At 36.9% G+C, this 12,677-nt stretch overlaps 1 protein-coding gene across 2 annotated transcripts in view; it reads right to left on the reverse strand.

Moving 5' to 3' along the window:
- The window catches only part of Edil3 (EGF like repeats and discoidin domains 3), a 459,665-nt gene that overhangs the window by 243,396 nt on the left and 203,592 nt on the right, over window positions 1-12,677 (reverse strand). For both annotated transcript variants that reach the window (XM_057789993.1, XM_057789992.1), the window contains one exon: window positions 11,667-11,795. In XM_057789993.1, coding sequence (XP_057645976.1) covers window positions 11,667-11,795 — 129 coding nt within the window. The remainder of the gene's footprint in view (window positions 1-11,666; window positions 11,796-12,677) is intronic.

Consider the following 12,677-nt stretch of genomic DNA (forward strand, 5'->3'; position numbering starts at 1 on the left):
GGTACAACAGAATGTCCTTCCCCTCACTATATTATCACTTTGAAATGTATCTCTTTTGTTAAAGTTTGATATCAAGATAAGGGACAAGCATTGTCCCTAGGAAAGAGCTCTAGGAAATAGCAAAGCATGTAAGTGACTCAGATCCAAAAGTCCCAGATAGAAAGCAAGTGTGTCATGACTGAAGACAAGAGAAGAAGGAACCGAGAGAAAATCGTTAGAACATGAGTTGGTGAAAGATGGTCAGGAAGATCAGCAGGTCCAACACTTTGGCTCTCAGCAAAGCAGTTTGGATTCAACTTTGAGCATGCTAGGTTACCCTAAATGTTTTTGAATACAGAAATGACCCAATGTAAAGTCCCGTTTAAGGAAGTCATTTAAGCTGTCTACACTGGTGATAAGCAAGGGACAAGTGTACAGACAGCAAAACGTTAGCATAATGTCACACTGGAAATGGTGGTTTGGTAGAGAAGATGGGAGGGGGAAATGGAATCTGGATAGCTTTTAACAAATCACAGAACACACAGAGGCATCAGGCCCAGATGTCTTAAGAAAATAAGAGCAGTAGCATTTACAGCGTCTCCCTTCTCTCCATGCTTGGTTAGTGTGTGACTCTCTCACTTTCTCTCCCTCACACACCTGTTGCTGAAATAAATTATAGCATAATTAGTCCTTACTTTTTAAGTTGAGGAGTTTAGTGTTTCACTCCTCTATTCCATAACAAGTTCATATATATTCAGTATTTATTTTAGTCCTGATTCCTTCTGTCATGCTAAAAGGAAAGAGTATTTTGGAAAACCAGTGACTGAGATAATGATGAATATATTACAAATGTATAAATTCCATAATTACACAAAAGCACTTTCAGATATTTTACATTATCCAGGAATTTTTAGATGAAATCTAGTAAGTAGCAATCAATCCAGTGATTTCTGCTTAACTGAAACTGTGAGCTGACCCTCATCATTGTCTTGACAAACTCATAGTCACCTCAGATACATACATCTGATATTTCTGTGACAATGCTCCAAGAATGTTTAACTTTAAAAAGAAAGTTCAAACCCAGTTCAAGCAGTATGGAATATACTAGATTCCTAGATTGAGTAACAATGGAAAACTGAGAAAGAAAGTTGAGCACCAATCTTCTTTTCTTCAATGCAGCTGTTATGCCATCAGCTTCATCAGTTGCTGCCTCCTCAGCTCTGGATTCCTGGCCACAGTGGACATCACCATTCTCTCATAATCTAAGCCAAAATTCTTTTTTCCTGCTTTAAATTTCTAGTAATTATCTAAATGGTCATTTATATAAATGAGAAAAATAACTCACATGGGAAGAAAACCAGGACTTATCAGAATTACTAATTCAAATCTGTATGACATGCTAAGGCCTGTATTTAATTCCTGGTATATATGAACTCTCATTTCATCATATATGCCTGTGTTCCTCATCCAGATAAACTGCATTTATCTTAATACAAAAGCCAAGCAATTCCTTTACTTTCCACATAAAATAGTATTTTTCAGATGATTAAGGGTAAGATATTTTCATTTAGAACTATTCTAAGTTGTCATTAAAATTATTAAAAGTTTTGAATTACAAAAGTTAATTCATCTTCAAGATATATATATATATATGTATATATATATGCTGTAATATGATTACTAAATCAATAAGGAAAATGAGAGCCAAAATCAATCAAGTTAGATCCTAAAGCCAACACTGGTAAATATTCGCTCAATACAATGTTGATGTCCAGATTTCTCATTACAATGTAAATTATGCCCTTATTTTCCAAAACGATTATTGTATTTTATCTTGTAATTATATTAGTTTTGATTTACATCTTTCTTTGAAATGTTTTCTTGAAAGTCAACTGTACCGTACAATTAGAGCTCAGCTAACTTGAAAGACAAAATGATAATGTATTGTCAGTTGATTTTTATGGTTGTATCTTAGTTGAAAATTACAGTTTTAATTATTTATTTATACTGCAGACCTTTTACTTTACAGCAGCATAAAAACAACTCGTGCACAATAAGAAACAAACCAGGCAAGCATAGGATAACACAGATATGAAGAGGCTTCAATTAATCCCTGTGAGGAAACGCTAGTTCCTAGTTGGTAGGGAGCAGAGCATATGGCCTGGGAGTGCACTATCAGGCATGATGCAGCCCTACACTTGATAAAAATCAGCATGGGGTGACTGATTTTATCATGTGTTTCTTTTATTGCTCCTGAATTTTGTATATTTATATAATGTTTTCATCAAAGCTCCATTTCCTGCCTTAAGATTCACTCTTTATCCCCCACCACTTCTTTTTCCTCTGAACTTTATGTGCTTTCTTATCTTCTATTTTAAATAGAGGGTATTTAGTGCTGAGTCCATTTAGGTTTTCATGTATGTGTAAGGATATAGAAAAAAATCTATTGATCCATATGTGCCTTTCAGTGGACACATTCTGGACAAACCTTACTTTTCCACACCCAACAACCATCACTTGCAAGTAGTTTCTTATCTCTGGGTTGGACTTTATGAATTGTATATATATAGTTTGAATCAGTGAGAAGATTCAGAGGGTAAAGGCATTTGTTTCCATGCTTGGTTACTTGAGTTTGATCCCAGAACCATACAGAAGATGAGGAAGAAAAATTCACTCATGTTATGTCTGATCTCTACACGTGCACATAGTGTGCATGTGGATATGGGATGTCTCTCTGTAGGCTGTGAGCATGTTTTATTACTATTGGTTAATAAAGCAGATGATTTGGTCAATAGCCAGCCAGAATAGAGCCAGAAGGGAAATCTAAGCAAAGATACAGGGAAAAAGAAGACAAAGTCAGGGAAATGTCAGTAGCTGTCAGAGAAGTAAGATGTCAGACCATTATCAGTAAGCCCTGGACCACATGACAATAAACAGATTACTAGAAATGGGTTAATTTAAGTTGTAAAAGCTATTTAGTAATAAGCCTGAGCCATTGGCCAAACAGTTTGTAATTAATATTGAGCATCAGAGTGATTATTCAGGAAATGGTAGATGGGAAAGAAACCTTATCATCATACATTTACAAGCTATTGTTTTAATACTTATCTAGAAATCAGTACCTAAATATGCGTTTTGTTATTGATGCTTTTTAAATTTTAGATCCTATCTTAGTCAAGCCATAAACAACAGAAAAAATACTGTAATAATGCATATTAGAAATGATAAAAATGTATTATACAGTCCAACAAAAGTTAATTTATTTCCTACTCAAGTTCATTAGTAAAAAATAAATGTTTATGATATCCATGTAATCTATGTTAAATAACTTTCCAAATGTGAACATTGTACACATCTACTCAAGTCTTCATTAACCATGTATGGCTTCATAAACCATGCATGTTATTTGGAGGGAGGCCGCTAGTTAGTTCTTGGCTGCTTAACCTCGAAATAATCACAGAAAAACTGTATTAATTAAATCACTGCTTGGCCCATTAGCTCTAACTTTTTTTTTTGTTTGTTTTGTTTTTTTGTTTTTTCGAGACAGGGTTTCTCTGTGGTTTTGGAGCCTGTCCTGGAACTAGTTCTTGTAGACCAGGCTGGTCTCGAACTCACAGAGATCCGCCTGCCTCTTAGCTCTAACTTTTTATTGACTAACTCTTACATCTTAATTTAACCCATTTCTATTAATCTGTGTATCGCCACTTGGCTGTGGCTTACCAGCTAAAATTTCAGCAGGTTTGACTCTGGCAGCTCCATGGCTTCTCTCTGACTTCACCCCTCTTTTTCCCAGCATTAAGCTGTAAGAATTTTAAAGTGAGTGCATAGACAACGCCTAGGACCCTAAAAATACCCAATGTAGGCAGGTAAGACAAAAGTTATTTACTTCAATGTTTGTACACATCATGTTTCCAGTACACAAGGCAGCAAAACTTCAGTAAGCTTCTGTTGAATTGAGAAAACTGATGAGCAATTCTGAAGTTCCGAATGATTAAATGTCAAATGGCCATTCATCTATTGATCAAGATTATTTCAAAGTCACGTTTAATCCATAATGTCCCCCATAAATTGCTGCTTCCTCTAGATATGACACTGTAGATAGATGACTAGTCAGTAAGTTAGTGGCCCTTAAGTTTGAGGCAGCTAAAGATTACATGGGTACTGAAAACTAACATATACAGACTGAGCAGGTTGTACTTATGTATTGAAGAATATGCACACACACACACACACACACACACACACACACATATAACAAGAATTAGTGGAAAAAGAGTCTATGGATTTGAATGAGAGCAAGAAGGCATAAATGGGAAGGCAAGGGAATAATGATGTGATTATTGTACAATGGCAAAAAAATTTATGAGGCATAAAGTCCAACATTTTTGCCAAATATTCTGATTCTATAGGGTAGAAATAGTACAATAATTGAATAGAAACAATAAAAACATGTAATTTTGAAACATGATTAGGTACAATTACCATTAATTATTGAAGTAACAAATATTATTTCCTAAATATAATAAAAATAAATTTTGTAGTTTAGAAAAATGAAATGAGTCATGAGTACAATGAACAGTAGCTGAAAGTGTTAAACTACACATCTATAACTCAAAATTGAGATCAGCCTGTTTTACAGTAGGCAGCAAAATCCGTAAAGAGAAAATGTTATATTCTAATTTTTTTTTCTGGGCAACTTTTTCAGAGAGAAAGGAGGTTACAAAGCTTTCTATCTTGAGCTAACCTAATAACATGGACTGTGTCTTTAATAAGCCAATCATTTAATTCCTGAGCTTGGTTGGCTTCAAGGCCAGCCTTTCTTTTCTGAAGAGGAAGAAACTAAAAGCAGTGGAACTGAGCGTGCAGGTTGGGAGAATGCTTCCTTGGGAAGATAGCCAGAGTCCTGGTAATGAAGAAATAGTCCTTCTCAACAGCATTAGATTTGTTACTAAGCAACAAGCAAAAATATGAGTACTTCAAGCACACTCTAAATGCAGCATCTTGTAGAATACTCTATGCTTATAAAAACCTTTCAGAAGCCTACTGTCTTGACAACTAAATTAGACACCAATCCATCCTGTAATTTGTATGATTTAATTTACACACATATCAAAGTTGGTCTGTGCAAGTCACATACTTTCTTTGTCATTTTAAAAACAAATATAATTTTTCCATCAAACCTAATACTTAACATTATTATAAAATTTTTGTAAGGTTATAATTTTATTACATTTTTGATATAATTAAAAATCCATGTAATGGCTAAAATGTAAAACTAACAGAAACAAATGCTGATTAAAGTGTACAACAGTCTGTAACTCATTGCTGGTGAGTATGCCATGCAATAAGGAGATTTAAAATATTTTTTAATCAAACTGAGTGCACTTCTGCCCTCCAATCCACCACCTGCATTCCATCCCAGGTTTAGTTAAATGAGCTGAAAATGTGTGCCCACCAAAACTCTGCACAGGTAGCTTTATTTATTTTCCCCCAAACAAAAAGAGTTAAGAAGGCAAAATATATTCTAGTAGACAAATGTGGAAACAAAACTGGTAAAACTGTAGAACATGAGCATTTTTAAAAAATAAATGAACCACAAAAATGTAGACCATATTATAGAGGAACCCTAAATAGATATTTTAAAGTAATAATTATCTACTTGAAAGACAACACACTTTAAGATTCTCACCATTTAACATACTGAAAAAGGCACAACTACAGAGACGAAATACAGTATCAGCACCCATTAAAGGTAAAATGTTATCTTAGAGTTTCTATTGCTGTGAAGAGACACTATGACCATGGCAACTCTTACAGAGGAAAACATTTAATTGGGGCTGGCTTATAGTTCCAGAGGTCTAGTCCATTATCGTATTGGTGGGTCACAGTGCTGTGCATGCATACATGATGCTAGAAAAGGAGCTGAGAGTTCTATATCTTGAGCCACAGGCAGCAGAAAGAACTGTGTATCACACTGGACTAAGCTTGAACATGTAAACCCTCAAAGCCTGCCTCCACAACAACATGCTTCCTCCAAAAAGGCCACACCTCTTAATAGTGCCACTCCCTCTGGGTAAAGCATTCAAACACACAAGTCTGTGGGGGCCATACCTACTCAAATCACAAGGGCTGAACAAGAAAAGATACATAGCTAAAAAACCGGAGATATTTAACTAAGTAAAACTGTTTTGTGTGACCCAGTGGACATATATTTTATGCCTTTTATAATCACATGTAAGTATATGATAAAAAGTGTGGACCCTAACATACAGTGTGGACTTTAGTAGACAGAACTGTAGAGAAAGTTGAGAATTGTGGAACACACCTTTAATGGCAGCACTGAGGAGACAGAGGCAGGGACATCTCTGGCAGTTTGAGGTCTTTCTATATATATATATTGAAATCTATTAATCTATATATTGAAATTCAGTCTAGTCAATAGCTACAGAGTGAAACCCTGCCTCCAAACAAACAAAACCAAATGGAAGTGGGAGGATCTTGGTCTTCCTGTAGGGCAGGGAATTTGGACTGCTCTTCAGTATCGAGAGGGAGGGGGAATGGACTGGGGGGAGGAGAAGAGGAGTGGGGATGGGGGAGGGGAGTGGGGGGAGGGGGCAATGTGTGGGAGGAGGGGAGGGAAATGGGAAACGGGGAGCAGTTGGAAATTTTAATTAAAAAAGAATAAAAAAAAAAATAATAATAAAAAAAAAAAATTAATTTACAAAAATACTTATTATGCGAGCTAAAATGCTAAAATTAGGGCACAATTACAGAAGGAGAGATAAATGGGCTTTTCCATATTCCCTGTTCATTTTTCTGTAAAATAAAACTATTCTAAGAATAAAGTGTATATATTTTTATCAATTTATTCCTAACTTATTAGTATTATCAGTGTTGGCACTGGAAAAGATTTTTGTAATTATCCCTTGGTTAAGTTCTTCCTAAAATAAATTTATTAACATACATTTATCAATCACGTATCAGAAAGTTATTTTTGATTGTTTATAAATATATATTCACAAGTATATTTAGTTCACAATCTATCATATAGAATTGAATTAGTAATTATTTCTTCTTTTTACATAATAAAATATTTCTATGCCTGTTTGTATTCTTTTTTTTTTTTTTTTTTTGGTTTTTCGAGACAGGGTTTCTCTGTGGCTTTGGAGCCTGTCCTGGAACTAGCTCTGTAAACCAGGCTGGTCTCGAACTCACAGAGATCCGCCTGCCTCTGCCTCCCAAGTGCTGGGATTAAAGGCGTGCGCCACCATCGCCTGGCGCCTGTTTGTATTCTAATGAGAGAAAGAAATAGCATGAATTGTGTGAGCAGGAAATAGGGAGGAACCAGTTGGGGATAGGAGGAGCTGGGAGAAACTTAAGGGAGCTAGGTACTAGTAATCAAAATATGCTGTGTGAAAAGCAATCTATTTTCAATAAAAATACTACATTTTATTTGTATAAATAAAAGTATGCTACATATGAATTAAAAATATCACTGGGTTATTAGTACACTTCTCAATTTATTGACTTTCAAAATAGTTTGATTTCAAAAACCTTAATAAATGCTTTGTCTAATATCTATTACTATATAACAGAAGGTAGAAATCATTTCTTCTTTCTGAAATGGTACATGTAGATTTTTCAAGTTTGATGAACGATTTATCAGTGTGTGTGTGTGTGTGTGTGTGTGTGTGTGTTGATCAACTAGGGGATCATGATCAAACACAAATTGTACTCAGTTAATTTATATTTAATCTACTTTTCTAAAATGCTTATGGGTGGTCCTAGATCTTATCACACCTTGAGTAGCAATGCCTTAGGAAATATCTGGGTCATAAAGCTGTTATGAGAATAGAAAACTGACTCAGATCTCTGTCTTTCCTATTGAGGGATTAAACAGCTCTTTCTACTTCTCCTACCTAAAGAATCTCTGAGGGCCTCTAGCACTTCTAAATCTGTTTTTCCAATGTATAATCCTTTCCAATCCCACCTGAAAGAGGAAGGTTTGATAACCTTTGTGCAGTGAGCAAGCCTCCATTTAGTCATAATACTCCCCTGACTTATGTGAACCCAAGGTCACCTATTTCTACTTCAATACCTTAATTTATATGTTTTCAATTGAGGAAAGGTCAAATGACTGACTCAAGGTCACTTTTCCAATAACTGTAAAGGTCATGTCTCAAATCCCAGTTTCTAAATCCAGATTCAATCCTCTTTCATCCGTTTTGCCTCACTTCTTATAATGATGCATGCCACCGGAGACAAACTGGGTAATTTAGATATAAAATACCAATCCAGAATTGAATTTCATAGCCTTGGGCTTTCCGTTGCAACTCTTGAGAGGCAGTTAAAGTTTTTGGAATGTAAGTTACTATAAAGGAGGAAGTCTCATGCTTTAAAGTAAGACTTGGAATTCAGGAATAAATTGTGATTCCAAGTTTCTATATTATGAGATAAGGGAATGTGGGAAAAGACTTGAATGTTCCACTGTGGTATATGGGATAAAGAACTATCTTAGACTGACCCATCTCTAATGTTCCACAATAAATGGCTCAGCTAACCATATGTGGGAGCTAGAGGCTGATGGCTAGTTTATGTCAGCTCGACACAGGCTAGGGTCACCTGAAAGGAGGGCACCACAAATGAGAAAATATCTACATAACTTTTAGCTGTAGGATATTTTTTTAATTAGTGATTGATGGGGAGAGGGCACTCTATTGTGATCCTAGGTTCTATAATAAAACAGGTTGAGCAAGCTATGATGAGCAAGTTGGTATGTAGCATGCCTCCCTGGTCTCTGCTTCAACTTCTGCACAGGATTCTGTCATGTTTGAGGTTTTGTCCTAATTTCTTTCAGGGATCAACGGCAATGTGGATGTGTAAGACAAATAAACCCTTCTTCCCCAAGTTGTTTTTCATCTTGGTGTTCTATCATAGCAATAGTAACCCTAACTAGGACAGATGCCATCTATCTTGAAACTGTGTGGACTCTGAACATGCTGTTGTAGTATCTGTGAATTTTTTTATTTATTTATTAAAGATTTCTGCCTCCTCCCCGCCCTGCCTCCCATTTCCCTCCCCCTCCCCCAATCAAGTCCCCCTTCCTCATCAGCCCTAAAAGCAGTCAGGGTTCCCTGCCCTGTGGGAAGTCCAAGGACCTCCCACTTCCTTCCAGGTCTATTAAGGTGAGCATCCAAACTGCCTAGGCTCCCACAAAGCCAGTACGTGCAGTAGGATCAAAACCCAGTGCCATTGTTCTTGACTTCTCAGCAGTCCTCATTGTCCACTATGTTCAGCGAGTCCAGTTTTATCACATGCTTTTTCAGACCCAGTCCAGCTGGCCTTGGTGAGTTCCCGATAGAACATCCCCATTGTCTCAGTATGTGGGTGCACCCCTCGTGGTACTGAGTTCCTTGCTCGTGCTCTCTGTCCTTCTGGTCCTTATGTGGACCTTGGGATTTCAGTATGGTACTCTGATGTGGGTCTCTGTCTCTGTCTCCTTTCATCGCCTGATGAAGGTTAATATCCAGGAGGATGACTATACGTTTTTCTTTGGGTTCACTTTCTTATTTAGCTTCTCTAGGATCACAAATTATATGCTCAACGTCCTTTATTTATGGCTAGAAACCAATTATGAGTGAGTACATCCCATGTTCCTCTTTTTGGATCTGGCTTACCCCACTCAGGATAGTGTTTTCTATTTCCGTCCATTTGCATGCAAAATTCAAGAAGTCATTGTTTTTACTGCTGTGAGTTCTTATGTACATCTGCCCTGTTGTATATGGAAGTCATCCTGCTGCTCTGGCTCTTCTAATCTTTCAGCCTCGGGTTCACTGAAGAGCTGATGGTAGCACTCTGAGCCTTGAGAGAGGGATTTGAGGAGGAAATCCCACTTAAGATTAAGTGTTCCCAAATCCTCAGTCTTTGTACCTTGGTTGTTTGGGTGGCCATGAACCTTAGATTGCATATGCCATCGGGCCTAGGGGAAAAGCAAATTCTATTGTTCTGTTAAAATAACATAGTGTTAAAATGACTCCTAATGTCAATTCTGATGTAACCAAAGATCAGAGTCTTGCTCACCTATCATCAGAGAAACTTCTTCTTACAGTAAGTGGAAACTGGAACAGACTCATTACTGAACACTGTGCATAAGTGATTAAATTTAAATTTCAAGTGTGAGTGTGTTTCTTGTACTTTGATTTTTTTATTCTTATCTCTATAGAAACAGAGAAAAAAAGTCATAGAGATGAGTGGGTGGTGAAGTAGGAAGTACCTTTTAGGAGTAGGGAGAAGGAAACTACCATCAAAATATACTGTATGAAAAAACTATTTTCAATAAAAATATGTGTATTATACTATTTTGAAGCCAAGGAATTTTACTTATTCCCCGTAAATTTGGTTTGAAAACACCCATGATAAAAATCTGTTTCTTCCTTTGGAGAGATCCTTTGTGTGCACTAAATACAAGAAGTTCATGCTCGATTACAGGAGTAGGAAGGCTGTCTACCCCAGGCCTTGCATCTGATAGCACATCTTTATACTCCAGGCAGAAATGGTTCTCATATTTCCATCATGGGATTCAGTGAAAGGAAACACCAAAGATGCAGGCAGAGTCGCTAGCCTAGTCTCTCTAGGTATGTTATGAGAAGCTCCCATGTGGAGAATGAGCTGTGATTCTACCTTCAAGGACAATCAACCTTGGCACTTCTGAATGTAGGGTATGAAAATGAATAACCTCTAATTTGCTTGTTAATGATCTGAGACTTAGAAATCACTCAAGGAAGGCTAGGTGCCAGTTGTAAGGAACAAGACCATTTCAGTACTTACAAGAAACTTCTCCAGAAGTTCTACAAATTCCTGATAGTGGAAAGACTATAGAAAAATCGCAGGCTGCTTTCAGTGTCTCAGAGTTAAGACATAATATGCTTGCTCTGGGTTGCTGAAAATCTGACGGGGCTGATATGACAAGATTTGTCTAAACCATTTTGCTAAGTATCACTTTTGTATTCATTGGCAATATTACATATTCACTCTTCCTACCCCATGCTGTCTCCCTAGCCTGAACCTTGATGTCCTGATCCATATACAAGCTCACCTTCTGCATTCAGCATGCATGTGGACTCCTCTGTTAGATCATCTGTCAGTAGTTTGGAGTTTATTGTGGCCTTCATGCATGTGGGATTGCACCGTGGGAAAGGTCCTAAACCTCTCATTGGGCAATTTTATGTTTGTTGGAGGCGCAGAGATTTTAGCATATAGAAATGTCAATATGTAAGAAGGAGAACACTGAGTTATATATTGTTTAGAGTCTAGAGTATCCTTAGTTTCTTGAGCATTGTTTGTTAACATAATCACTAGAATAATCGCTGGAATACTTGGATAATGTAGTTTATGGACAAGTATGAAGGAGAGAGACAAATATTACAACATGAATGGCAACATATTGTAACTTGTATTGAATAATAATGACAAGGGCTAGCAAGCTAATTGCTAGTCACACAGAGTATGGGGACTGATTCAGCCCTCATCATGGGAGATGACATGTACTGTAGAGAGGCAGCATGAGCCAAAATGCCTTGGCTTCATGCTGCTCTACACATCTATGACTTGACTGCAAACAAGAAGGGTAATGACTTGTACACAATAGATCAATAAAAATAAAAGCACATTGAATATAAACAACTTACTGTGCTGACAGTGAATCCCATTAAACCCTCGCGGACATTTACAAACATAGCCTATGAATGTGTCTCCTCGATACGCTTCACTTATCTCACAGGTTCCTCCGTTGTGACATGGATTGGGGATGCAGGGACCTGAAAGACAGGGAAAAAATGACTTCATGATGCATGTGCTTAATAAAATATATTTTACCAACATTTCCAGTTGACAATTTTATTCTTGATAGTCTATAGAAAGAGTGCCAGGTGTGTGAATACTGGTAAGAGACCAGAATTTAAATATAGGTGCCATGTGATTTGGGGAAATCATTTAATATTTCTGTTGCCTTGGCGTGTGGTGTGGTCTTTTGACAAATATTAATATGATAAAATTAACTTTAATGGTTACACTACAGTTAAAAGAGTTTGTGTATTAAAATATGCAGAACAGTACAACCATACTTTATGCATTCAAAAATAGCTTTAATTCAATTATTATTACCGGAATTTCTGAATTGTGGAATACCTTCTTCATGTATTAATTAATACTGCAGTAGCTAGAGACCATGCTGTTGCAAAAATCATCTGACTCTACCAATATAGAGAAAGTTAAGTGCATAGATGATGTTTGCAGTCATTTTTTGAATTTTCATAAATTTGAGATGGAGATTGGCTTCAGAGAAACCGTCCTGTCAACCCTAAACCCAGTAACTAATGAAGAGCTGAATGTTGAGTAAGTGGCTATGATAATCATGCTGTAGGATTTGAGAATGTTAGTTCAACAAAGATTTTAAACTGTTGCATAAAATAGAGTCATTCTGAGAGTTCCCTGGCCAAATGCAGCTATTAGCAGTGTGATTAGCTGGGAGCATCCAGCTACTGCTGGGTAGAATGTGCTGCAACAATGTTCACTCTGGGTCACACTCCTAAGGCAATGGCAGAACAACATGTGGTATCAAACTGGGCCAGGCCCACCTGGCACAGGACTCCTCAAGTGTGTATTCTGTACTCAGGAATGCTTCACTGGTACAGATGAGG

Source organism: Chionomys nivalis, chromosome 15 (assembly GCF_950005125.1).
Source record: "Chionomys nivalis chromosome 15, mChiNiv1.1, whole genome shotgun sequence".
In the NCBI taxonomy this organism is placed as follows: Eukaryota; Metazoa; Chordata; class Mammalia; order Rodentia; family Cricetidae; genus Chionomys; species Chionomys nivalis.